Genomic DNA, 27,904 nt, shown 5'->3' with positions numbered 1-27,904 from the left:
AATTGCAAGTGCTCTGGGCAGTGGGAGGTGCAAGAGGGAGCTATATATTCCCATTTCACCGCTCACCACGCAGACGCCGTAGGCTCCCCGCCCACCTCTGCCTCCTCCAGGATCACAGGTAAGGGCTGCCAGCAGCGCTGCTTCACTGCACGGAGCTCTTCTGAAAGTGATAACAATGATGTGCATCGTCTCATTGGTCTGTTTCATTTTGTCTGATTGTACTTTATTTACTCTGCCAGGGCAATAGGAAAACGCCTTTGTCATCTGATTTACTCTTTAGGAAACTTCTTTATTTCCAAAAAGAATCAAATAATCTATTAGGAGCACATGGGATCGTGGGGTAGCATGTCTGGCACCCACAGATCCTTCAGAAAAAATCAGGGAAGTGCCTCGTGAGACATGGATGCATGTCACCACATCAGTCTTTGTCTCGGTACCTGTTACAATGCATTTTCTACCCAGTCTTAGTACAGTCAGCAAGGATGGAAAGATAAAAGTCTATTTGTTTTTTCACAAAAGTTGTCTTTAAATATTAATTTCCATACTCCTCTAATGATGAAATGTACACAAGTACACTTTAAAAGGCTTGAAAAGTAAAAAGAAGATAAACATTAGTTACCAGAATCCCACAACCCATATACACGGCATGATGACTTTTAAGAAAATTATAGACTAACCTTCCCTTCAGCAAAGTCATTACAAAATGTCAGATGCTTTTCCAGGAGCTCCCGACAGCGTCAAGACACCATGGATTCACTCAGTGGACCAATCAGCCACTTTGCAGTCGATCTGTACGAACAGATCAGACAGAGATCAAGAGGGAAGAATATCTTCTATTCCCCGCTCAGCATCATGTCAGCCTTTGGCATGCTTTACTTGGGGTCCCGAGGAAACACTGCTGCACAACTTCAGAAGGTAGGTGGCAGCTTCCTTTACCTGGAACAGTTGGCACTGGTCCGTCTGTTGTCTTGTGTGCAGATGGTCCCAGATCTGGCAGTCCCCAGGGCTCGCACAAAGAGCCACAAGCAGCCGCGTGACTGGGTGGGCCCGGGGTGGTGGGGGACACACGTCTCCCCCAGTGCCCCCCCTCACTTCCCTGAGCCCAGCCCTCCTCTGGGACCCACATGAACCCCTACAACTGCCCCCCAACTAGAGGGGAAGAGCTCAGGTAGAAGTGACACATTGACTAAACTCCGTGGGAGGCAGCGTGCTCCCTCTGCAGTGAGTGAAAATGAATCAGGATTCTTTGAAGTGGCTGGTGATCAGCCCGCTTTGCTGGGTCGTCAAGGAGCAAAATGCTTACACTTTGCTTTACTTTGTTCTTAAGTCTTTGTTTCTTTATTGATTTTTACTTTAGTTTGCTTTGGGCTTTTGTTTTGTTTGTTTTCTTCGGTTCTTTCTTCCTCTGTCTTTCTTTGATGAAGGTGGGTCTTTAGAGTAAAGCTTCTTCGTCCCACTTCCTGTCTCCTGCAGGCCCTTCACTTTAAGGAAGTCGCAGAGAACCCAACAGCAGGAGCCACAGCGGATCCCGTGAGTCCCAGGGCACTTGGGCCTTGAGGGAGGTCACACATCCGAGACGGTCACAGGTTACCCTGGGAATTTCAGATAAACGGAGAAAAGTGTATTTTCAGGGGAATCTTAAGCAAAGTAGATGGGACGGATTGTTTCTCATTTCATATTAGATACTTATTTAATTCATCTGTTTTCCTGAGAGGTGATTAGCCTCTGCTTAACAGCATGTGTTCTGGAGCCCAAAGGTAGCTTCGAATTCCTGCTCTGCTGATCACAAATGGGGAACGTGGCAAAATACAACTACTCTGGGCCTCAGAGACCTCAGCCCAATGAAAGATTTGCTGCTGTACATGCAAACACATGCAAAACATGACAACAGTGCCTGGACAACAAAAAGCCTGCTAGGTGATACATACTGTTATTATATAATAAACATAATGATGGTAATCACAATACATTACTAAAATTACATAATTTTACTTAGCTCATAAATTAAATTAAGAGCAACCATATGTTCAAGTATACTTTGGAAAATGATTAAATGAGAGTTCTGGTGTGCAGCCCAAATGCTCCATAACTTTTAGAGCAAGTAGAGGTTCTGGATTCAGACAGGCTTGAGTTGAAATCTTGGCTCTGCACATTTGTTCTCCAGGGAGAAGTTTTTTAATTATCCAAGCTTTCCTGATTTCATGTCACTTGGACTAAATAAAGAGATGCTGATGGAAAGCCGATAGCAGTGTACCCGCCACACATGGCTCCTCACCCAGACTGTGGTGCTCGTGAGTGAACAGCCATTGAGCACAACCTGTAGGTCTTAGAAGGTAATCCCACCAAGAAGTACAAGGGGCCTTCATGTCACAGCATAGGAAATGATGCAAATTAGACACTCCTGTACCACTGGTGACTATTAGGGATGCAGTCTCGTTCTAGCGCTTAGGGTTACCTGGGAAGCCAGATCTGACTGTGAGACAATTAAGGCACAGCCAGCAGTGGAATGGTGCTGCATCTCTGGTTCAAAGGAGAAATGTTTGGAGTATGTTAGAGCAGCAGGAATTTCCGAGAAGGTTGAATGTAAGGATTATGAAGGATATTTGAGGTAAAATACACCAAAATTGAAGAATAACGACAAACATCACAGAGGGGGTGCCAAAATTTAGGCACAGATCTGACAAACTTAGGTGGGTTTAATATTTATATCGAGAGAAACTGATGAGCTCTCGTTTTGATGTTTGAAGGCTGAAAATCCAGAAAATCATCACTTTCAAAAGCTTCTGACTGAATTAAACAAACCCACCGACGCCTATGAGCTGAACGTCGCCAACAGGCTCTATGGCAGAAAGGAGTTTCCCTTCCTTCAGGTGAGTTTCCCTGGCCTGCCCACACCTTTCATTTGCATCCTGTCCTCTGCCCCCCCGGTCTCCAAATGGGGGAGGAGTGGCAGGTGAGCCTGGCTGACCCCCACGGAGAGCATTTACCCCGGGGACATTGGGCTCCCTCACCACAACCCACCCTCGGGTTGTCCCAGAGCCTGACTGCGCACCAGTGAAGCAGGGATGGGATGGTCCCACGTCCTCTCTCTGGTCATGACTGAGCATGATTTAATTTGGGGATGCTTACATAGTTACTCATGAATTACTCTTAATTCCTCCTTTCTTCCTTCCCATGTCAAAGGAATACATGGATAATGTGAAGAACTTGTACCTAGCCAGTGTGGAATCTGCGGATTTTGCGAATGCTCCAGAAGAAAGTCGAAAGATGATTAATTCCTGGGTGGAAAGACAAACTAATGGTACGTTATGAGAGGGTCACTCACTAAGAATCCCTTTTGAGTCCCCAGGGGGTGTGATCTGCCCCCCAACCTGGACACTGCATGGGGTGCCAGGAGAGGGGTGAGATGAGACTGCAGAGGATGGGGGAGGACGTGCAGATGGTGGGATGGTCCCAGTAAATGTGGAGAGAAACAAGGTGACCCAGGAGGGAACCCAGCACCAGCTCCTGGAAACACAGCTGGAGTCTGGGGGTGCAGTGTCTTTGTGGATCCCAAGTCTCGGCTCAAGCTTCACTTGATTTCACACTTTTTTCTTTAAGTTAGAGACAATATTAAAAGGATTCCCTTATCCTTTGTTACTTGGGAAACAAGCAGCTCTCCTCTGAACCGTCCTTCTTGTCACCTGTCGCAGAGCTGCATGACCTACTGTCCATGCCCACATCCTGCAGGGATGGTCACAGCCATCTCCCCAACCACGGCAGATGTCTGGACAAAGTCTCCATCCTCTGAACCACGTCCTACCTCCATCCCAATTATAGGTCAAACCTACAGCAATTCAAAGTGGAGAATGAAGAGGAAGACACCCTGGGGAATGGTGTTAGGGTCCATGTCATTCATCCTGAAGAGCATTCAGGCCTATTTCCTCTGAGTCAAATGTGGGGGATAAAAAGGGCATAAAGAAAAAGAGAGAGAGAGGAAGGAAGGAAGAAAAAGAAAGAGAGGAAAGAAAGGAAGAAAGAGAGGAAAGAAAGGAAGGAAAGGAAGAAAGAAACAAAGAAAGGAAGAGAGAAGTTATTAAGAAAAGAAGAGTAGAACAAAATCGGATGAAACAAGAGAGGAAAGCAGGTGTTGAGGGCACCAGGAGGAAGGATACATTGAGAGAGGGAGGAAATTGAATCCTGGAAAGATCAGCTGAAATCACTTCATCCACATTCAGTGTGAGATGACGGATGTCACCACAGACAGAGACTGAACAGCTTCCCAGTCACAAGAAGGGGTCTCCATGAGGGTACCTTCATCAGGCTGGTGACTCGGGGAAATGGCACCTTATGAACTTTTGGGCATGGTGTCCCTAATATGGTGACTTGTGTGAATGTTTAATGATTAGTTGTAATTTTCAAAGCATCTTCAAGAAAAACAACTTGTGCATTCAGGAAGACCTTCCATTTTCTTTCTTTGCAGGAAAAATCAAGGATCTATTTCTCAACGATTCTATTGACAGCTCCACCATTCTGGTGCTGGTGAACGCCATCTATTTCAAAGGGCAGTGGCACCGGAAATTTAAGGAAGAAAACACTGTCGAGGAAAAATTTTGGCTGAGCAAGGTATTGTGTATACTTATATTCTTTTTAAAAAATTTTTTTTCTATTTTTTTTTAATGAAGAGAGGGAATTAGATGTATTTATTTATTCTTGGAGGAGGTACTGAGGATTGAATCCAGAACCTCATGCATGCTAAACATGGGCTCTACCACTTGAGCTATACCCTCCCTTTATAATTTATTTTCATAACATAATACAGCTCTAGCTGAAATGTGAAATATACATACATAATGATTAATGTACAACTGCACGTAGAAAATCAAATTTGTCAAGGCTCTCTTTCCTTACGTAATTATTTTTTCTTTAATTACTTGGGGATCCTTATAGAAACTCTTGTCTGTAACTCACAGATGTCCCAAATCATCTCTTAGAAGGAGGATGGGTTAGGTATCTCAATAATATTCTCTTTTTTTTTTTTTTTTTTTTTTTTTTGACTTGTGTTCACTTGGCACTTGTTTCCACATTAATTTCTTGCAGGATAGAAGCAAATCTGTGCAGATGATGAAAGAAACCAACGACTTCAATTTCACCTCCCTGGAGGACATGCAAGTCAAGATCCTGGAAATACCGTACAAAGGCGAGGAGCTAAGCATGATGCTGCTGCTGCCCAATGAAGTAGATGGACTGCAGAAGGTAAAGCCGTGTACCTCCAAGTCTTCCTACTTTTGCTTCGATTCCTAGCAATGCAAACAAAATAGGCTGTTCATACATTGGTGGTGCTGGCTGGCAGAGATCCAGCACAGAAGAAACAAATAAAAAAATTCCTTATGGATCACAGTATGATAGGAAGAATATATAGAAATTCTGTCCATCACAGGTCACATTAATATTCTGATGAAACTATGGAATGTCAGTTCACAAAACTATGTACCTAGGCGCACACCTTAATGTTTTGCAGCCATAACAACCTGCAATATATTCCAGTCCACTCATTTAAACAGGAAAATAACACTCACATGTAGGGGACAGATGGAAATGTTTGCAAGTTCATTCACAAACAAGACAAGGAAATGGAAATAACACAGGTGACATATTGCATACTAAGTCACATAAAATTTTAGTTTTGTAGACTGTGGGCAACTAGATTTATTTTGATCCCCACTTTTCGATTTTAAATTATTCTGTTCCAAGGAGCCCAAAAGTCACTCAGAGCCTCACTGCTTGCAGTAAAAAAAATAATAATAAAAAAAATAATAATAATAATTAGAGAATGTTCCTATTCTCATGTTATAATAGTTAAAATTAATATGTAAAAATGGCAATATACAATGCCAATATCTTACATATAAAGGACATTCTGTTAATGGTCGTCTGCAGTTACTGGAGTAGCTGCTGCTGACGCTGACGCTGACGTGGCAGTGAGCTTGCCACACTCAGAGTGTGTACGGAGTGACACTGGCAACCGGAAGTCCTCGGGGCAAGTCCTGTGGCAATAAGTGTGAACAAACATCAGAGTACTCTTGCTCCAGCTCTGCGGTCCCCATTATCCGGGACCCCGGGAACCCCAGTTCTAGGATTTAGCCTATGGCAACAAGTCTAAATGAGGCAAACGCTTTTGGACAGAAGTGGCTCAAAATAATGAAAAATTTTAAACAAGGAACAATGGTACACGTTTGTATTACCAGTAGTTTAGCTTAGGGATTGACACGCAGTAAATGTAAATTCAAATAGATGTTCATTAAATAAAGATATATACACTGAGTATGAATTAAATGAAGTATCATGTAACAATTTAAACCTGATTAGAGAAATATATATCTCTACGGGAAAAGTTTACAAGTAGGTCAAGCAAGAGAAAAGAACAAAAGTAGGATGTAAGCTATGAATGCACAAGTAAAATTTTATGAAGGAAAGGACATTAACAAAGAAGTCTTTCAAAATGAGGCGTGTCACACATCCAGAGCATGAGAATTGAACAGTTCATCTTTTACAAAATAATTTTATTTAATCATTCTGTTGCTGCATATATGTATATATTTATATATTTATACCTATATACCATGTATAGATATTTATAACTAATTATGTGTACACATATAGATAAAAATAGCTAAGTCATGAACATGTAAGATCTTTTATTTGATTATATAATATATTTTCAAGTCTATGTTACTTTTACCTCCTCAGATTAAATCTAATGAAGTGAATCTCCTGTACTTACACTTACTGTTAAGATAAAAGTTCCCTACACGTTACAATCCAGTGTTAAGCTGGGCTCCATGTTATTGTTTTCCATCGTTTTAGCTTGAAGATAAACTCACTGCTGAGAAATTATTAGAGTGGACGAGCTCACAGAATATGTGGAAGAGTCAAGTGGATTTACACTTACCTCGGTTCAAAGTGGAAGAGACCTATGACCTCAAGGACATGCTGGTAGCCCTGGGGGTGGTGGATGCCTTCAGTTCACAGGATGCTGACCTCTCGGGCATGACCAGGAAACACAGGCTGGCGGTGTCTAAAGCCTTGCACAAGTCCTTTGTGGAGGTGAATGAGGAGGGCACGGAGGCCGCAGCGGCCACAGGCATAGTAATTCGTGAAACTGCAGCATTACATTATGAACGTTTCCATTGTGATCACGCTTTCCTGTTCTTCATCAGACACAACAAGACCAACAGCATCCTCTTCTTGGGCAGAGTCTCTTCCCCTTAAATGTGATTACCCTTGCACGGCCCTAGGGGCACATGCACAGAGTCCTTCTGATACACTCATTGCTGGAAGCAACAGGTTCTCCTCGATGTGTTTCCCTTTCCAACCTCACGGTCACCACTAAGAATCTAACCATTGAAATAGCATGTCTGTCTGTCTCTCTCTTTCTACAATCACATGTTGGCCTACTTTATGATATTTTCCCTTTGGACAAAATGTCCAAGCTATGATAAAAGTGTATTTCAATGCCCTCCTCACCTAAATTTGAAACATCATATCTGCTATTTCAAAAATTATAGCTACTATTCAAATTCGTTCACCTAGATACCCACATTTATTTAAATTTAGGTGATATGTGGGACCCTTATGTGTGTAAATTTTTGATTTTATGAAATACAATATCAATAAAACAATGACTTATTCAAATTACTTGTTGCTTTTCTTTTTTGCTTTCTTTATTTTCAACAAAGTGCAACTGGCCTGCCCCACACAGGAACGACAATTTGTAAACATGCTATCATATAAAAGAAAAAGATGAAATAGGAGTAGAACATGAGGTGGCAGAGGTAGGCTGGACCATAATATGGCACGCTTTGTAGCCACGTTAAGAACTTTGCATTCCATCCTTAAGTAAATGAAAAGACACTGAAGGTTTTGTTTGTTTTCCAAAAGGAGAAAGAGATCATATCTGCAACTTTAAAGTACACATCTACTTATTATGATGTAAATGGATGAGAAGAAAGAACAGTGTGGATACAGTGAAATTATTAGTAAACCATTAGAATGTCAGGAGTGGAATGAGACAAATATTTGGGGAGTGAAATTCACCACCCCAAAATGTGTCTATATGGCGTGAGGATTAATTTAGGCTGATCATTTTTAAGAAACAGAAGAGCAAGAAGCCTCTTACTTGTTCTATAAGAACCCATTTGTATTTCTATAATACAAGACATTATAAACATCCAAAATACGTATTATCTTTCTCATTGTGTTTAGTGCAGTGTAGGCCATTCAACAATTATTCTGTACCAGTTGTGTGCCACACTGGACTAGGCAATGGGTTCTCAGATGTAGTGTGATGGAATAAGGAAGGAAGAGAGGGAGGAAGGGAGGGAGGGAGGAAAGAAAGAAAGAGAGAAAGAGAAAGAAAGAGAGAAAGGGAAAGAAAGAAAGAAAGAAAGAAAAAGAAAGAAAGAGAGAAAGAAAAAGAAAGAAAGAAAAGAAAGAAAGAAAGAAAGAAAGAAAGAAAGAAAGAAAGAAAGAAAGAAAGAAAGGAAGGAAGGAAGGAAGGAAGGAAGGAAGGAAGGAAGGAAGGAAGGAAGGAAGGAAAGAAAGAAAAGAAAGAAAGAAAAGAAAGAAAGGAAGGAAGAAAGGAAGGAAGAAAGAAAGAAAGAATCTTGAAGGCCAGAACAGGGGAACTAAACTGAGAACACAAGCAGGCAAGAACTTGGGAAAATGTCCTAATGTTGATGGCCAAGGTGGAGTTCAAGGTCTGGAACTAGAGCTGCAGGATGAGTACAATACAAACATGGAAGTGACTGAGATCAGACAGAAAAATAGCTGGTAGGCAGTCAGAAAACTAGAAAAATCCACAAAACTTAGGGATCCTATAAAGGAGGCAAACTCGGATATTCAGGAAACATTTCACGATAGACACAAGAGACCAGAACTCAGTGAGGGCTCTGCCTTTCCAAGTGGCTGCGCATGTGACTCCCCTAGAGAGTAGGGCCATCCCAGGGCATAGACACCCATCCCAGGCCCTGGCTTGCTGGCATCTAAACATCTAAGGTTGTATTATCTCTGTTCCTGAGAATTAATTATCTGCCTAAATGAGTAGAAACCAGAAACCCACATAAATCAAAATATTGCCTAAGATGATTCACATTTCATTTGAGACTAATAATGCAGTTGTTTCCTCCCCAAGAAGGATTTTTTAACCTATATTTTTTGTATCACAATAATTTTAAGAAAATAAAACCTTGCATTTTGGGGGTACATTCTAAGTTATACAGAGGTCAGACTAACCTAAAGTGAAAATCAATTGCACATGGTAAGCGGAGATTCGCCTGCTTTCTCACCTCCCTGCAGTGATGTTTATGTCCAGTCCAGGGGTGGCAAATCCAAGACCTCGAAGGCAATGCTGAAGCAGCTAACACAGAGGGTCCTAGCATCTCTCTATTTCCACCAGAGGGGGGCTTTACATCCCTGGACCAATGAAGCCTGTCACAACATCCCTGATTCCTCATTCTCCAGAGCAGATCCCACGTTGCACAAATGGTGGACGTTGTCTCCATTTCCCACTCTCCAAAAACACATCTACACAAATACAGCAGTAAACTAAGGGCTCAGAGGTCCTGGGACCTCCTGCTGACCCCCAGAGAGGGGCATGGAAAGGCAGATTGTACATAGGTCAGTTTCAGAGCTGGTTATCCTATCAACACTTCCCCAGTGACAGATTTTCTGTTGTGGCAAAGAGGTAAAATCTGCTTGGAGATGCAGAACACATCACAAATAAAGGCTCATAAGTGAATATTGTCAAAACTCAGGGGTTTTATCTGTGTAAGCTTAGTGAACCAGAGCTTTTGAACACCTTCAATGGGCTGAATACACACGCTGTTGTCCTGGAACACTCACCTCCAAATATTGATGTGGAGATACAAATCAGGCAGAGAGAGAAAAATGCTTCTCTACCTGAAGTTAATTAACATTTTAGAACTGTTAACAATAGCAGCTCAGCTTCTAATATGGTGGCAAAGGACATGACGGCCATGGTTTGGTTTCTAGGCAAAGTCAGAAATTTTATTTCCCCAATACCTTCCACCGTGGTGAAGAATATATGCTTTGTCTCACCAGGATCCTGCCATGGGAACTAAAAGGAAATGTGTGTGCTAGTCATAACCTGGAAGAGAGGAAGTTCTGTTTTCTTATAAGCATCTGATGCTGAACTCTGCCCAGATTCCTGATCCACAGGAAATGTGAGATCAGAAATGTTTATCGTTTTCAGCTGTCACATTTGGGTGCAATTTTTTAGGCACCAATGGATAACTAATACAGAAGCTAAGGTTTTAATTATTTTAATTAATTTAAATGTAAGGTAACCACGTGCGGCTGGTGGCTACACTATAGGTCTGAAACTTATGCTTGCTTGCTGTTTCATATTTCTATTTGGGAAGAGAGAGCCTCCAACGAGGTAAGAGAAGTTCAAGCGGATGTCCCCATGGGCCCATCCCACGCGCCCTTAGGAGTCAGATCACCGCCATACTTCTGGTCAAAGAGTTGCTCGAGTTTCCCCACAAAACGTCACCAGGGAGTAGGGAAATGACACCAAAGGGAAACTTAGCTCTACATGAAGGAATGAAGAATGGTCCAAATGGAAAATTCTAGGTAAATATAAAAGACATTTTGCTCATTTTGAAAAGATAATTAACTGTTTAATTGCAATCTATTACGTGGTTTATAAGAAATGTAGAACTTAAGTCTATAACAATAGCACAAAGGACAGGAGAAGTACCCTGCTGTAAAGTTGTCATATTCAAAAGTAAGTGGGTTAATATTTCCTCAAGATAGCCTGGGAGGGGCTAAATATGTACAGTATTAACTTGAAAGCAACCACTAGTCAGTCAGCTGTGGAGATGAAATGGGACACTCAAAGTGCTCAGTCAGAAAGAAGTCAGGGAAAGAAGAAAAGAAACAAACAAACTCGAGAAGCAGATAACATACGACAATGTGGTAGATTTAAACAGCTACGCTAATAGTCTAACACTCTATTTAAAGGACAGAGACTGTCAGATGACATTTTAAAAAGCAAGACCCAAATTAGTAAAGGGTCCGATTCATTTTCGCTATTTGCCTGCTGACAGCGTTCAAGCACCACCCATTTCTCTCTCCCTCCAGCTCACATCGGGCCAGCTGGTAAGGCAGGCCGTGCGCTCCCTCCCCTGGTACCTGTAAGAAGTGCACACCAGGAAAGCCCTGACCATGCCCAGGAACCCTTACTGGAGCCCAGCTCCCAACCACAATAAAAGCCCTCCTGGCTCTTTGCAGCCAGGGACCCTGCCACGCTCGCCCCAGAAAGCCTCATTGCACCAGTAATTAATCTCTTCATACCTTCTTGATGCAGGCATGGATCATCAATCTCAATGTCCAACCAATTTCTCTTTTTTGTGGGGAGTACATCTTACCTCCATGGGATGACCTGACCACAACATCCCACGCTATGATGTCTATTAAAAAAAAAAGAAAAATTCACTTTAAATATAAGGCCACATTTAGGCTAAATGAAAGGATGGGGAAAGGCGTAGCATGTCAACCCTAGCCACATGAAAGCCTGAGTTGTTACATTATTATTTAGCAAATTAAATCTCAGGACAAGGGCTATTATCAGGGATGCAGGGGTAGTGACTTGTGATAGAAATATAGATCAGTGGAAGAACAGAAGATCTAGAAACAGACCCAACACATATATATCACAAAGTTTCCAAGGTAACTAATCCACTGGGGGTAAGGATAGCCTTTTCAACAAGTGATGCTGGAACAATTGGATGTCCACGTTAAAAACAATCAGCCCAACTCTTATTTCACAAAAATTAATTCGAAATAAGTCACAGATCTAAATGTAAGAGCTAATACCATAAAAGTTGTAGAAGAAAGTCTTAAGAAACTCAAGATAGGCAAAGATTTCTTCAATAAGACAGAAAAAAGAAACTATAAAAGAAAAAAATTAATGAATTGGATTCCATTAAAATTTAAGATTGCTTTTCAAAGATACCATCAAGAAAATGCAATCCATACATCTGACAGAGAAATTTATTCAGAATATATTAAAAATAATTACATGCAAATAATAAGAAAATCAATCTAATAAAAATGGCCAAAAGATCTGAACAGACACTTCACAAAAGAAGATACACGTCGTGTCAATATGCATGTGAAAAGATGCTCTGTATCATTAGTCATAAGGGAAAGGCACAAATTAAAACCACCTCCCACCCACTATAATGGCTATAATGAAGAAGACTGGCACACCACCCACTGGTGAGTATGCAGAGCAACTGGAATGTTCATTCATTGCTGTAGGAATGGAAAATGCTGCAACCACTTTGGAGAACATTTTGGCAGTTTCTTATAAACTTAAACACGTACTTACCATATGACCCAGCAATTTCACTCCTAGGTGTCTACGCAAGAGAAATGAAAGCATAGCTCACACAAAGACTTACATGCACAAATGTGCGTAGGTAGCATTGTGTATAGTTGCCAAACACTGGAAGCAACACAAATGTCCATCAGTGGGTAAATGGATAAACAAAGTGCGGTTTATCCATCTGATGGAGTACTGTTTGCCAACAGAAAGTAATGAACTACGGATATCTCCACTACTTTGATGAATCTCAAAAACATAATGCTGAGCAGAAGCATCTGGACACAAAAGAGGACATACTCTATGAATCCATTTGAATGAAACTCTAGACATGACAAATCTATCCTGTAGAGATGTAAGGCAATCAGCAGTTGCCTGGACTGGGGGTGTATAGGGACAGTTGACCAGGAACCAGAACAAGGGAACCACAGAGGGTGAAGCAAATGTTCCATAGCTTGGACGTGACGGTGCTTTCACAGATGTACACGTTTATCATAACTCATCACCTTCTGGGCTTTAAAGGAATGCATTTTATTTTATGATCACATTTATGTCACAACATCAAAACACTTATGCAACTGACAATGGATAATCTGTTAGAACAGAGGGTGACGATATGGGAATCCTCTCTGCCTGCTGTATTGTTTCATTTCGTTCTGGCTTTTGAGTTTTGATTTACATTTTGCTAGTGAGTTTCTCTTCCCTGTATTCAGTTTGCCACTTTATTTGCTGAGAAAGAAAAAAGAAACACATGAATTGAGTAATTTTTGTTTTATTTTACTTCTGCATTAAAATATACCAAAATACTAGGATTGGTGGGAGTCCCCAAATCACTAGTCCATAGACTTTATTGAGGAGATTTTCTCTCCATTAGTGCACAGAACTACAAGACATTGATTTACTTTCAGAAGAAATCAATGGAAGATTATTAAGGAGTCTTGACTTACTATAGGCATCGCACAACCAAAGGACACTTCAGTCTCAAGGAAAAGTATAAACACACACACACTATTACAGTCATTAAATCATCAATTTTTGATGGTAAGATTGAAATGCAAGTAAAACAAATTTTAAAAGAATGGGCCATTTCCATAATCATATTAATACTTCAGCACTGGTGATGGTTGTTTTCTGCCAGCGACTGTCCTAAGGAGAAGAAAATCGGCCAAAAAAGAGGACACTGTCAGCCTCATTGTGCCTGATGAAGAACAGGAAAGGGTGATTGCAGTGAAATTTTTCATAATCTGGGGCTGAGGTCATGGCAAAGCTTATGCCAGTGGCAGCTGCCGCCTCTGTGCCTTCCTCGCTGACCTCCACAAAGGACCTGTGCAGGAACTTCTGGGCATGCAGCCCGGAGGGTGAGGACATCCCCGAAGAGTCGGCTTGCTGCTCATTGAAGGCATCTGCCATCCCCACAGCTGCCAGGACAGCCTCCATGTCATAACTATCCTCCACTTCAAACCGGGGCAAGTGCAAGTTTACGGTCCTTTCTTCCATATGCCCTGGGCTAGTCCACTCAATTAATTCACTGGGAGTTATTTTATCTATAATCTATGAAGAAAAAAAGGAGAGAAGAATGGCATGATTATCAATAAAAATTTGAAACAGTGTACGACTGATTCAAACCAGTCAAAAATTACTAATTTTAGTAACAAATGAAAGTAGAAATTTCATTTCACTCAACTCCTATCTTTACATAGAGTACTTGCTTCCTATTTCTCTACTTAAATTACCTGTGTATGTATGAAAACTCTATAGCATTAAATGAAGTTTTAAAGGTGAGAAATAAGTCATTTCTTATTCTATCAAGCTAATGTGTATATATATATAATTTCTTTTTTTTGCTGTTCCCCTCTAGTCTTTGTCTACATATATAATATACAAATTACATATGATAAATATATTATTATAAGGAATATAATTTATATTATATGATATATTTATATAGTTGCAATCACATCAAAAAATCTTTTTTATTTTTGCAACGTAGACTTTTCCACACCGCTGCATATCTCTCCTAAATATCTTCAAACTGGCAGATATTTCCATCAAGTTGTTAAAAATTCCATCTACTATTCATCCTTTCATTCACTTTACAATCCTCTAATATTGAGAATTATGATACATACAATACTAATAATAAAATTTCAAGCTACATATCTTGTGTATTTAATGCAGAAATTAGTGATTTGACTCAAAAAAGTAACTTCCTTTTCTTGAATTATTTCCCTAGGGAAGTCAGATTATGGATACTCTTAAAGCATTCATACATACTGCCATTTTGCTATCCCAAAATATTTCCCAATATATAATGCTACTAGAGACATTTCACAGAAACAGAATAGCAACCAGTGTCACAATAAAGCAGCATCTATCGTTTATTGAGTGCTTTCCATGAACTGGATCCATTCTAGGAACTATTTTTTTCCATGTCCCAGATCCATTCCAGGAGACAGAATAGGTCCAGGACATGGAAAGCACTTAATAAACAACAGATGCTATATTATTATAATACTGGATGCTGCTCTACATGTATACACACACACACATATGTGTGTGTGTGTGTAACAACACTACACATTAAGAACTATGGAACCCGTTTTATAAATGAGAAAATATTGAAGTTCAAGGAAGTTAAGAAGCTTCAAAGGGCAGAAAACTACTAAACAGAGGAACCAGGATTTGAAACAAAGCCTTTCTGTTTTTGAAAATACAGGCTACCAGCCACATCAATTTTTTTAACTGCAAAGTGTGTGGGACTAAACCAAGGGGTTCACGACTAAGGGTCCTATGGACTTTTAGTGATTGTTATTAGTCAATGTAGGCTTATTTTTTGGTTTAAAAAAAAAGTACCACTCTGGTAAGTAATGTTGATCATGGGGGAGGTTAGGCAAGTGTCGGGGCAGAAAGTATATGGGAAATCCCTGTACTTTCCTTTCAATTTGCTATAAACCTAAAGCTTCTCTTTAAAATGTCTTTAAAAAAAATTAAAGGTCTGAAAAGGAAATTCAGAAGGTCCAATAGCCTACTGAATAGAATGCAAAATTCGCTGTCTATGTCCATGTGCGATTTTTTTTCCCTGGGAAAGAGGTCGACAGAGATTAACCACTTCTCAGAATGGTGGGTGATCTTTAGAACTCCCAAATGACCTTAAATATTCATGTTAGCTCATCCCCAGATATTTTAGTATTGTTGTTCTCGATAAACCTGATCCCATTCAGTGTTCCTCTTTAGATACACCAGTACCTGTGGCACAGAGGGAGAAATAGCTCTGTTTCATCAGCTCCAGATCAGAAGCCCTATTTCCAGGCTCACCTACAAACAAGCTTTGGGATGCAAGCCTCAGGAAATGAAAGCAGGAGTGGGGAGATGTAAGGTTTTACCTTCTCCAGACCATCTATGTCATCGGGCAGCAACACAAACATACTTAGGTCATTGTTTTTATATGGAATCCCCAGAATTTTGGCTTGCAAGTCCTCCAGGATCATGAAGCTGAAGGACTGGTGCTGTGTCATCATCAGCACAGATTTGCTTGTGCTCTGCAACGAATCAACAGAGCGCAGGGTCAAAAGAGGTACAAGACCACCAACCGGGCTCACCAAAGTAATAAGTTCAACTGAAAATCATGCTGAACGAGACATGGAAACAACCTAAATGTCCATCAATTGATGACTGAATAAGTTGATACATACATATAAATATATGAATATATGATAGAATATTACTCAGCCATAAATAAGAATAAAATAAAGCAACATGGTTGGACCTGGAGATCATCATTCTAAGTGAAGTAAGCCAAAAAGAGAAAGAAAAATACTATATGATATCACTTATATGTGGAATCTTAAAAAAAAAAAAGACACAAATGTACTTATTTACAAAACAGGAATAGACTCACAGACATAGAAAGCAAACTTACAGTTACCGGAGGGAAAGAGGTAGGAAAGAATAAATTAGTTCAAGATTTGCAGATACTAACTACTTTATATAAAATAAACAAGTCTATACTGTGTAAGTAACTATATTCAATGTCTTATAATAACCTACAATGAAAAAAAATTGAAAATGTAATATATGTATATATATGTATGACTGAAACATGATGCTATACACCAGAAATTGATACAACATTGTAAAAATTTTTTTTAATTTTTTTTAGGTTTCAAAATTAAATTTTAAAAAAGAAATTTAAAAAAAATTTAAAAGAAAATCAATTAAAAATTAACTTGAAAAAGAAAATTAAAAAATTAAATTAAAAAAAGAAAGTCCTGCTAAAGATCAGAGCCTCAGACCCGGCATTTTGCTGTCTACCATGTACATTTGCTCAAACACGACTTCAGGTTTTACATTCTATGTGTCAGCATATCACATAAATTAATGAAGGACCATACCTTATTCAGCCAAAATTCCTCCTCCTGGGTATTTTCTTTTGCAAACTCTCTGTCCCACTGCCCTTTAAAATAAATTACATTCACCACCACCAGCTTGGTGGAGGAGCTCAAAGAGCCATTTGCAAACAGGTCCTTGATTTTTTCTGCAAACAAAAAACAGCAACAAAATTGGCCCGTCTTCAAAGTTACAAGTGCTACGCATGGCAGATACGACATCGATGAACTTGACCGATCAGTCAAATCTCAGCCGGGTCAGCACCTGAAGGCCTTGCTGACAAAGGGTTCACTGGCAGAATCATAGGGAGGCTCTCCCTTTGCCATTGCCAATTTATCCCCCCTGGATAAACTGAGGTGTGATGGTTAAGGGTTCAGGCTCTGGAATCAGACTGCCTCTGCTAGGATCCAGCTTTGCCTCTTATCAGCTGAGGAACCTTAGACAAGTTACCTAAGCTCTCTGTGCCTCAGTCTCCACACCTGTAAAACAGGAATAAACCCTGCCTCATAGAGTTGCTGAAAGGGGTAAATGATTTAATATGTAGAAAAGCACTTAGAATATTATCTGGCTTCTAAGAAGCACTAAGGGTCAGCTATCCTTATTTTTACCCATTCAATATAGTTACCACCCAAGATTTAGAGATTTCTTATTTTATTGCAAAAGGGGCTGATGTTTTCACCTCTGGGTTTAGACCATCCCACACTGAATTCCAAAGAATACTACCTTCAACCAACCCTTTGATAAAGCTTCTCTTTCCCTGCTTTTTAAATTTTCATCTCCTTTGGACTAAGTGTGAAGAAAAAAATACGTTCTGAAGTAGCAGGTGTCTCCCCGAAAACTGGAATTTTTAAAATGTGTTCTGAAAAGTTACCACTGAAGCATCAGCCTTGCTCTCCAAAGCATATTTCCTGTTACCCTGCCTCTGTGGGATTTCCCGTGTGATTGGCTCATGCTAGGCGAGGGGGAGGGGGAGGATGGAGTGCGGGCTTCGTCCAGTTCTCTGCTGTGTTTGAGGCTCAGCGTTGCTACCACCCCTACATGATGTTAAGGTGAGCAAGCAGCCCTGGCTGCAGGTGGCAAAGGCAGGTCCTGATGGGAGAGCTTAAGGTTTCCCACTTGACGAAGAGAAAGGAAACCCTCTATGACATTTTTACTTATGGATCCAGACTCGGAAGGAAAGGCTCGCACATAAAAGATGTGAACCCAAGACAGACACGAGCCCAAATTCAGGAGCCCCAAATTTACTGCGATCCACAGCTATGTGCAAATAACTCTCCGCTAAGTATTTCCATGAAGTTGGTTTCCTGTGGTCTCTTGCCTGATTCCCTTGGATCTCCCTGCATTTGCTGAGACCTTTCCCCTCTCTGCAGTGTCTTCTCCAATTCCTCATATCCAGCCCTGCCCCTCCAACATGAAAAACCCATCTCAAATTCCCTCCCACAGCTTGTGCCCCCTGTCATCCCATGCAGGGCCCAGCACAAGGCTTCATGCACAGTGAGAATGTTTTTATGATGAACGATGCATCCATACTCTACCATGTGTTTGGCTTTCAACCCAGGAATTAATCTTCTTTCGACTTTCATCTGCTGCATTTAAAAAATCTACAGGTTCCAGAGAAGCATGGTAATATTTTTCAACATAATCCAAGTATTTCTTTAGGAAAAACAGGGAAGGAATAGAAATAGCTTTAAAATTCAATTTATCCATTGCCAACATTGCTAAATAAATTTATCTGTACATCAAGATAATCAACGTGAAAAGCAGAGACCTGGATGAATCACTTAGGACTTCCATGCACATTTTTATGCAGGTGTAATAGGGCAATTAAGGCAAAAATTAGATTTAGACTCAGGATTAAAAAGAAGCTCCTAAAGGGCCCAGGTGTCTGGAGGACAGGCAGCAGGGCACACCAGTGACGTGGGCTGAGCCAGGCAGTCAACCTAGGCAGCTTGCCTCCAGGACCGCAGTCTTTACAGGGTCACTAGGCCATTCATGAACACCACTCAAGCAAAACTTACTTGAAGGAAGAGGTATGTCTTTTCTCCAAACAGCCTGTTGGCTACCTTCAGTTCATAATCATTAGTGAGCTTGCTTATCTCATTCAAAAACCTTTGGAACTGGTGATGTATCTCTTCTGTCTTCTCTATCTTCAAAATCAAAACAAAAGCTCAATGAGTTATCTGGGCAAAAAGAAGCCTGGATTCACCCCCAGGAGGACAAGGCTGCTGGGTCCTTCCCTCAGTTTGGCAGCCCTAAGGGTGGCCCATGAGTTTGATGTGACCTCTGGGTGCCACTGGATGCCAGGTGACTTTTACACAAATCAGATGACAATGTAAATAACAACCAATCTCAGGTCCACGGAGAAGCCTGCTCCCCTGGCCCAACACCACAGATCCTACTTTTCTGGTTTGGGTTGCGTTTTCTAACTCAAGTGTAATTGCCCGCTCAGTGTTTCGTATGCTAGGCTTTAGCTTTCCCACAAGACTCTAAGCACCTGAGAAAGTAGATAATTTCTTGGATGATTCTTACCTACTTTAACATGTGGTAATTTGTGTTCCAGTCTGAATAAGAAAAGTAACTCCTGATGGTATAAGTAGCCATTTGTCAGAGCTACACATTGGGACGAAGTGAGATTTGTGCTTGTCTCTAGGGGGGAAAAAACTTTTCTGGACATTTTTTGTAAACTCCATCAGTTTTCGGAATGAAGGTGGAGGAGTGAGCACCCCAGAGCAAAGCCAGCTGAGCCAGGACACCTCCATTCACCCTGGAGGCAAAGAAGAGGCATTTTAATTTTGAACTGAAAAGCGTATTCCTGGTGGTGATGGGAACAGAAAGGCCCGCTTCCTCTAGAAGGTGAAGCCTGGGAGTTTTCATTTCTTTGTTTGTTTTGTTTTCTCTCTTTATTTCACTGCTGGTAGTCCAATGCCTAGAATAGTGTCTGGCACATAAAAGACACTCCATTAATTTTTGTGAATAATTGATGAAGATTTGAAGGCATTCAAAGTGAAAATGTCAAAGTGTGCTGCTCTAACAATATATCTGAGTGCTTTGACTCCTTCTTTGCTGCTCTGAGCCTTTAAATAGCTGTGATCTCTCTGTGGCTGCTTGGGTTGACTGAGATAAGATGTGAGCAGGTGAAGATATTGAAGCATTGGGGAAAGAATGGATTGATATAAAGAGAAAGATGTAGTGGGAGTATTTCTCCAGTGGTCCAAGTATGACTGAGTTGATCTGAAAATGGGGACAGGGAAGAAGTTAAACAGCATTTCATGATAAAAATACTCAACATGCTAGGAATAGAAGGAACCAACTTCAGCACAGTAAAAGCTGTACATGAAAAGCCCACAGACAACATCACACTCAATAGTGAAAGACTAAAAGCTTTTCCTCTAAAATCAGGCAAAGATGTCCATTCTCACCTCTGCTGTTCAACCTACTCAACACAGTACTGGAAGTCCTAGCCAGAACAACTAAAGAAGAAAATGAAATAAGATAAATGCATATCAGAAAGAAAGAACTAAAATTATGTCTTTTCACAGGTGACATGACCTTATATATAGAAAATTCTAAAGGTACCACCAAAAATAATGTTACAACTAGTAGATTAATTTGGCAGAGTTGCAGGATACAAAATCTACGTACAAAAATCAATTGCATCTCTATACACTAACAATGATCAATTCAAAGATAATTAAGAAAATAATCCCATTTACTATAGTATCAAAAAGGATAAAATACTTAGACATAAACTTGACTAAGGAGGTAAAAGACTTATATATTGAAAACTACAAAAACAAATTACTAAAAGAAATCCAAGAAGATCCAAATAGATGAAAAAACCCCATGCTCATAGATTGGAAGACACAATATTGTTAAAATATTTATACTACCCTAAGTGATGTATAGATCCAATACAATTCCTATCAAAACCCCAATGGCATGTTTTGCAGAAATAGGAAAAAAAATTCTAAAATTCACATGGAATCTCAAGGGATCCTGAATAGCCAATCTGAAAAAAGAGGAACAAAGTTGAAAGCGTCACACTTCCTGATTTCAAAACACACTACAAAGCAGCAGTAATCAAGATAGTGCGATGCTGGCATAAAGACAGATACGTGGACCAATGTAACAAAATAGCCAGAGAGAAGCTCTTGCTCACAGAATTTTCACCCAAATGATTTCAACAAGGCTGCCCAATGAGGAAAGGACCACCTCTTCAACCAACAGTGCTGCGTTGGATGCTTGTACCATATACAAATATTAACGCAAAATGAGCTAAATATCTACAGATAAGATCTAAAACTATAGAGTTCCTAGAAGAAAACAAGGAGAAAGCTTCAAGAGATTGGATTTGGTAATTATTTCTTGAGTATGATGTCAAAAATGCAGGCAACAAAAGCACAAATAGATGAACGGGACTACATCAAACCAAAAAACTTCTGCTCGTTAAAGGAAGAAATTAATAGACTGAAAAGGCAACCTACAAAATGGGAGAAAATATTCGCAAATCATATATCTGATAAGAGGTTAATGTCCAGAATATATATCACAGATTGATCTTGTTTATAACATAGATTTTTTTAAACTCCTAACAAAATATTACCAAATCCGATTCAGTAATGTACAATTTTTTAAAATCATGACCAAGTTGATTATCCCACAAATGCAAAAATACCTTAACATTAGAAATTCTATCAATGTAATTCACTCTGTTAACAGAAAAAATCATATAATCACCAATAGATACAGAAAAAAAATATGCATACGTATGTATGTATGTATGCAGGCGCGAATATGGATGACTGGGGGACTGTGAATCCGGTGGGATTTCAGGTCCCACTGAAACGGGCTTGAATACACCACTGAGAGCAATCGATATTGGTATCTTTTTGGCAAACATAATGAGGTAAGCATGCCCACACCCTACCTCCCAGGTGTACCCCACAGACTAGCGCTATCCCATAGAAATAATATGTGAGCCACAAAGGTGAGCCACATGTATAATCTAAAATTTTCTAGTAAATACATTCCTAAAAGTGAAAAGTAACAGGTGAAATCCAGTTTAATATTTTATCAAACCAAACTAGAACATCACCACTTTAACATACAAATATAATAATTACATATTAATATATAAGTATTCTGTATTATTTCAACAAAATAACATGAAAATTAATGAGATATTTTACATCTGTGACCCAACAAAAAACATACATATAATTGGTCTATGCCTCCAGTTTCTGACACAGGGCTCCTAAATTCCCTGGAATTTCCTGGGTGACAGGGGCATATTTTGTTCCAATGAAGCAACTCTTGGTGGGCACCTGAATAGCTTTAAGACAGGAACTGGTCACCAGAAAGTCCAAACTATGATTAGAAGCTTGGAACTTTCAGCCCCATCCTCCATCCTCCAGGAAAAGGAGGGGGACTGGAGATTAAGTTAATAAGGGTCATTTTAGCACTGTTACAAACAGTAGGAAGGGAGGAGGAAAAGAAAGAAGAAAGAGAGGAAGGAAGGGAGGGAGGGAGGTAGGGAGAAGAGGACCCATTAAAAGGATAAGTGGATTAACACTGTGAAAATCGGCCCACTGGGGCTACAAGTATTCACCTTAAAATAGATGTCTTATACATGGAATTCTAGGTCAAAAATAATCAGGTTGCAAAGAATAATAACAAAAAAGAAACTACATGAAGTAACAGTGTAATGAAAAATAAACATGTGGGGAAAATGAACACCAATCCAGGATAGAGGAACTTCCTCTTTCAGGAGAGGATGGGGATGTGCTCAAGGAAAGGCCCGGGGGCATTAGCCTGCTTAGCAATGGTTTATTTCTTCCCCTGGAGGGGCAGGTTAAAGAGGATTCAGAATGGCCTTATTCAGAATTGCGGAATGCATTATCCCTTATTCCTTTTGCACATAATGTCTCAAGGCTTTATCTCCAAGTGTTTTGAGCCTGATGCAGAATACTCAGAGTTCATGTGATAACCAGAAATGTACAGGAATGTACATCTGACCTGTCTCTGGGCAAGTCACTTTACTCATCTGTTTCCTCATCTAGTAAAAGAGAAGATCAGAGTGATGGCCTCCAATATGTGTCCCAGTCCTAACATCCTCTCATGCAGTGAATCTATTCTTCTCCATAGCTCTGTGGCTCCCAAAAACCCTGGGGGTGGACAGAGCTGCTACACAGCCCTGTTCAAAGCTGAAATTCAACCCTCATCCCAGTTACCAGGCCTCTCACCCAGGGGCGGGGCATCTGTCTGAGGGGTGCACCTTTTTCTAATTTGCACAAAGATTCGGCACGGGCTACCATTCTTGGGAGGATGGAAACAGCTGTGAGCACTGACTGAATGACTGGACCGTGGAGCAGCTATCCCACCCAACTCTGTGGAGGAAGCCTGGCTCTTCATCTAGGTGACTGAGCCTCTCAGACAACCTGGCCACATTAGATGGTGCAATGAACAGCTCACATTGCTGGGTGATTTGAGTCATGATTTTATGAGGGCTTGGGAATGGGTCATGACACCTGTCAGGTTAGCCGTACCCTTCCTGGGAGCTCCGTCCATCTCTGAAAGCCTCCCCTGACTCTTTACCAGGTTGTGCAGCCTGTCCTTTGGGTGAGGAATACTACCATCCTCGAGCTGAAAGAGACCGCGGGAGGTCATTGGTCTTGTGTTAATTTTTTTTTAAATACAACATCAGCAGGGGTGGGGAAGGGAACTTAAAATAAAAACGGAAAATAGTAATAATATCACCTGCTACTTCCGCAGACACCACTGGGTGAGTCACCAGTGTGTTCCAGATGCTCTACTGGGTACTTCACAGAGGCCTGAAGAAGATGAATAACTTGCCCAAACTAGTATAGCTATTAAGTGACCAAGCCAGGATTTGAACCCTAATCTAACTCCAAAACCCATTCACTCTGCCATAGGGCCTTTTCCGTCTATTAGCTTTCACAGGTGTATATCACAGTGGTTAGTGTGCAGTAAGTTAAGGCCTCTTCTTCACGTTAGGAGCTTATCACTATATGGTCCTAGCAACTTCATTTGGTTGCTCTGATGATTCTTGTTTAACAGTAAATATGAAGTATTACTTCTACCCATTTCCCCAGTGATCCCACATCTACAAAGCAACCATACGGGGGGCCATAAGATATGTCTCCCCACCTCTTTTTCTTCAGTTCTGATTCTTGAGCTTTCTGTGTCTTTTTCCAAGAAAAGCATCTGGAAGAAACAAAAAATATTACGGCGGTGGTCAGAGTGGAGAAAAGCCCGCACAGAGTCAGTCAGAGGAAAGTGGATGTCTGTTAAAGAAACCTCGTGGGTATACAGGTAACATTCCTCCCCTTGCAAAGCCATGAAAAAGTCTGGGTTGCCAACATTGGTTTATTCCTTCATGAATTCATCCTTGACATCACATTTATACCCTGGCAGGGATCAGGTAACTTCGCCCAGTAGGTTCTGATCTTCTTGCTCTATCTTTAATGATGAGGTTAATGGCTTTGGACAAGGACAATCCCCTCAAAGATATTTCAAGCATCAAGGAGTAGATGGCATGGCTACATGTGAGGAAGGAAAAGGACTTCAAGATAGACCTGAAGTTGCTCCAGGTCTTCATATGCTTTCTGTTTCCTGGCCCACAGGTCAAGAGGAGCACATTCTGGAGGTAACGCTGGAGGGCTGCCCCCAGAGACAAGTCTGTGCCAGGGAAGCAAGGAAGCCCATCCTACCTTCTCTAACTGGGCGGCAGTGGCTCCTCGCGTCCCCAGGAGGAGCATCCCGATGGCCGCTGAGATGCCCGCAGGGGAAAAGAAGATGTTGTCACCCCTTTTTTCACTCAGCTCTTTGAAAAGATCAAATCCAAAGCAAGTGTTTGCTGGGCCCTGCAAATCCATGCTAATTCCAGAAAGATCTAGAACAGCAAAAACAATCAAATCCAAGCCAGCATTTTTCACTTCTTTGAGCTGCTTTATGTCGTGGGAACTCTTCCTGCTTCGCTTCCTCTTCCTGCCTTGATCCAGAACTTAGGGATTTTCACCCTGGCAATGAAAGGTCACGGCTGTGGGCATCTCACCCCTGCTCCAGACCGGAGACCTGAATCATTCAGCATCACCTCGTGGTTCTGAGTTCTCGTGTCCCCGGGAGCAAGGTTAATGCCTCAAGTGGTTTTATTCTCTCTCGTTCTCTGTCAGAACCTGCCCGTATCTGCCTGCCTGCCACCTCCTCCCTGTGCTCAGCTCCCCCAGGCAGGCCCAGCCCTTGCCCTCCAATGTCCAGCTGCTGGCCTGTGACCAGGCAAGGCGCTGGCTAGGACCCCCACTGGCCTCAGGTCCAGGCAGTGTTCTCAGATCCAGCCCTAACAAGAGCAGAGCCAAATGTGTCATCCTTCACTGATACTTTGTATTTTTCAGCTTATTCAAATTCAGTGCAGAGAGTGGCTGGATAAATTAATTCTCTTCAACCCCAGTCCCTAAATGCATGAAAACTTGACCTTGGACTGAACTTCCCTTAAAAGGGCAATGACGTATCCCTGGTCAAGGATTATTAAGTGGGGGCAAAAGAGTTTTCTTTTTCATAATTTTCTACATTGTTTCAGGCTTATACAATGAGTTCATATTACTTTTATCTCACCAAAAACTAATTTTTAAAGAGCAATTAATACTTACTAAAAATAAACAAATAGAACATAGTTTATATTTTCTTTGTCACCAGCCAAGTTACAACTAGTTAATAAAAGCTTTAAGAAAAATCCTAAAAGCAAGAATGAGATTAATGCAGAATAAAAATTTTTGAAAGCCTACCTATTCTGAGAGAGTTTTGCTATCAACGACCGATCCCTGCTTAACATCTGCTGTTAAAACTTCCATTCCAACCCCGAGTTTCCTTGCAAGGATTTCTTGCAGGTTAGCTCAGAAACAAAATGAATTGATTTACTGCCAAACAAGATGTAGAAGATATATCGTCACGGCCACAAGGCACAGTATGAGATCAAACCACTCCGAAGCAAGTTACGCGCAATAAAAGTCCTTCTTTCAAATCAACGAACAGTGGGGTTCTCAAAACACAGAATTCTTAAGTTGGAGCTGAAGGAAGAGCTTACCTGGCTTTTGGAGAGACAGGGGTGGCAGGCAATGAACCAGGAAGCGTGTGTAAAATGAGAAGCTGAGATCTTTAATTTATAGCTCTCTGTGCCTCTCCCTAGTCATTACAGTTTGCATTTCCAGTGAAACAACCTTTGGTTTCCCAATGATGATCTCCCTAATAAAACTAGCATGCAAGGTTCATGACAAAGCTGAGGATTTAATTTTCCATTTCTTTCATTCACGGCCATAAATTTAATGCACTTGAAGTTGTCAGACATTAAATGTTGTGAACTGTAGCTCAAATAGTAGAGACCTCAGATAGAGAGGAATAGGGTTTCAATTCTAACTGCTCCAAAATCCCTTAGAAATTCTTTTGGGGGCCCAAGCATAAAGAGATCTAAACTAATCAGACAACAAAATAAGACTAAAAGCGGGAGATCAACCCTGGACTAAAAGGACTAAAATGGCCAGGGAAAATGAATTACAACCCAAGAGGGGAGGAGACTCTGGGCGAGACTGAGATGAGAGGGCCTTCATCCCCAATGATACCAAGGATCCTCTGAAAAGAACTCTTTGGAGCACTGGTTCTGCACCTTGGATGCACATTAAAATCTCCTGGGAAACATGAAAAGAAAAAATCTATGGCCAAGTCCCACCTTAGAGACAACTGAGCCAGCATCTCTGGAGTGGGAACCAGGCATCAGAATTTTTATGACCTCAGGTGATTGTGAAGTGTAGCCAAGGTTGCGAACCACTGGTTTAGAGCCTGGGTGAAGCTCTGAATTAATCACACTTTACTTACCACAGACGTACAGAGCTGTGTCCTGACAAGACCAGGCTCTGTAATAAAGTCAACTTTGCAGTTGCATTCTTTAGGGATGCCAAATGCATAGAGAAAAAAATATATATATAACAAAGCTATCTTTCTAGAAAAGAAGGAGAAAATATAGTGGGAAAAGTTTGGGCAAACAGCCAGACACACTCACCACCCTTGTTCTCAAGGATTCTGTCCATTCATTATGAAATCTCTTCCTTTAATTCATTTACCAAACATTTGAAGAGTCGACTATGTACCAGACACTGGGCTAAGTGCAAATAATTGATAAATATCCAACAAGCTCACTGATTTCAGGAAAACAATGCTATTTAAAAAAAAAACTCATTAGGAAATCACAACTCCAAATTCCGGTTTTTCCTGCCAACCCTGGGCCATTCCCGCTGGCTTTACTTGTTCACTAACAGAAACAAAGCTAGGATTATTCTCAGCTCTGGTCTTTGGTAAAGGGTGTGAAGATTTGTCATCATTGCTAGGGAGCAAATCCTAGAAGGTCATCTTAGCTCTTCTCTCGCCTGTCTGTCTAAAGAAGCCGCTGAGTAATGCACTTCTAAAGGTGTGGGTGATGTACGTACGAATCTCAATATTCACAATTTGCTTTTTGGGTTTTGTTTTTTTGTTTTGGGGTTTTGTTTTTTTTTTTTTGGATATTCTGATGATAGCTCTTTAAGTAAACTCCAAGCAGTATTTAATTAGCTTGCTTTCTATTGCCGCTGAGTAATATGCAAATTGAGTAAGGTTTAGAAAGAACTAACAGTTATGGAGGTAATCCTGGATGCTAATGAAATGAAAATGTTAGGTTTTTTTAAATGGTACGAAATCTTTGAGTTGGCGATAATGCTTTATGTTTTTGTCTGTCAATCGTTTCTGTCTTCTAATTCCTTTCTCTGTGACCCTCACCTCCCTGTTCTGTCGCCCAGCTATTTCCATAAGCCCTCTGCTTTTTTCCTAAAGCATCTTTTCTACCACCCCACTGTCACAGGGTAGCCTGGCTTTCCCCTGAAGACCAGCACATCCCACAAAGTCGCCACATGGGGACAAACACTCACATCTTGGGATCAGGAAACAAGGTCCTCATGCCTTGTCTCCCTCCCTACTCTTACTTCTTTCAGGTCTGTCTCCTTCAATCACCTTCAGAGTTTCCTTTGGAAATTATCTTGTCTCGCTGTGTCACCCTTTCCCCAACCAGAGGCCCTCCCAGTATTTGTCATA

General features: G+C 40.8%; 2 protein-coding genes across 6 annotated transcripts; one reads left to right on the top strand and one right to left on the bottom strand.

The window, feature by feature from the left end:
• The first annotated feature begins 18 nt into the window (after positions 1-18).
• Positions 19-7,656, top strand: LOC105073894 (serpin B4-like). The gene is made up of 8 exons (XM_074355318.1): positions 19-118; positions 723-915; positions 1,474-1,530; positions 2,748-2,870; positions 3,184-3,301; positions 4,463-4,605; positions 5,080-5,235; positions 6,847-7,656. The coding sequence occupies exons 2-8, from the start codon at positions 748-750 to the stop codon at positions 7,249-7,251; spliced, it is 1,170 nt and encodes a 389-aa protein (XP_074211419.1). The 5' UTR covers positions 19-118; positions 723-747; the 3' UTR covers positions 7,252-7,656.
• Positions 7,657-13,144: 5,488 nt separating this feature from the next.
• On the bottom strand, positions 13,145-25,983 carry SERPINB13 (serpin family B member 13). Of its 5 annotated transcripts, none has more exons than XM_010961275.3 (8): positions 25,875-25,983; positions 24,505-24,686; positions 23,942-23,998; positions 18,793-18,921; positions 18,310-18,427; positions 16,780-16,922; positions 15,772-15,927; positions 13,145-13,939 (listed from the first exon to the last, which is right to left on the bottom strand). In XM_010961275.3, the coding sequence occupies exons 2-8, from the start codon at positions 24,667-24,669 to the stop codon at positions 13,535-13,537; spliced, it is 1,173 nt and encodes a 390-aa protein (XP_010959577.2). In that variant the 5' UTR covers positions 24,670-24,686; positions 25,875-25,983; the 3' UTR covers positions 13,145-13,534. The 5 variants fall into 5 exon arrangements, with proteins under 5 accessions (XP_010959577.2, XP_045377410.2, XP_045377411.2 ...); XM_045521454.2 differs by having other exon boundaries at positions 24,505-24,813; positions 25,875-25,942; XM_045521455.2 differs by lacking the exon at positions 25,875-25,983 and adding an exon at positions 25,576-25,790 and having other exon boundaries at positions 24,505-24,813.
• Between the last annotated feature and the right edge of the window lie 1,921 nt (positions 25,984-27,904).

Source organism: Camelus bactrianus, chromosome 30 (genome assembly GCF_048773025.1).
Source record: "Camelus bactrianus isolate YW-2024 breed Bactrian camel chromosome 30, ASM4877302v1, whole genome shotgun sequence".
Taxonomy (NCBI): domain Eukaryota; kingdom Metazoa; phylum Chordata; class Mammalia; order Artiodactyla; family Camelidae; genus Camelus; species Camelus bactrianus.
This window is presented reverse-complemented; position numbering and strand designations above follow the sequence as displayed.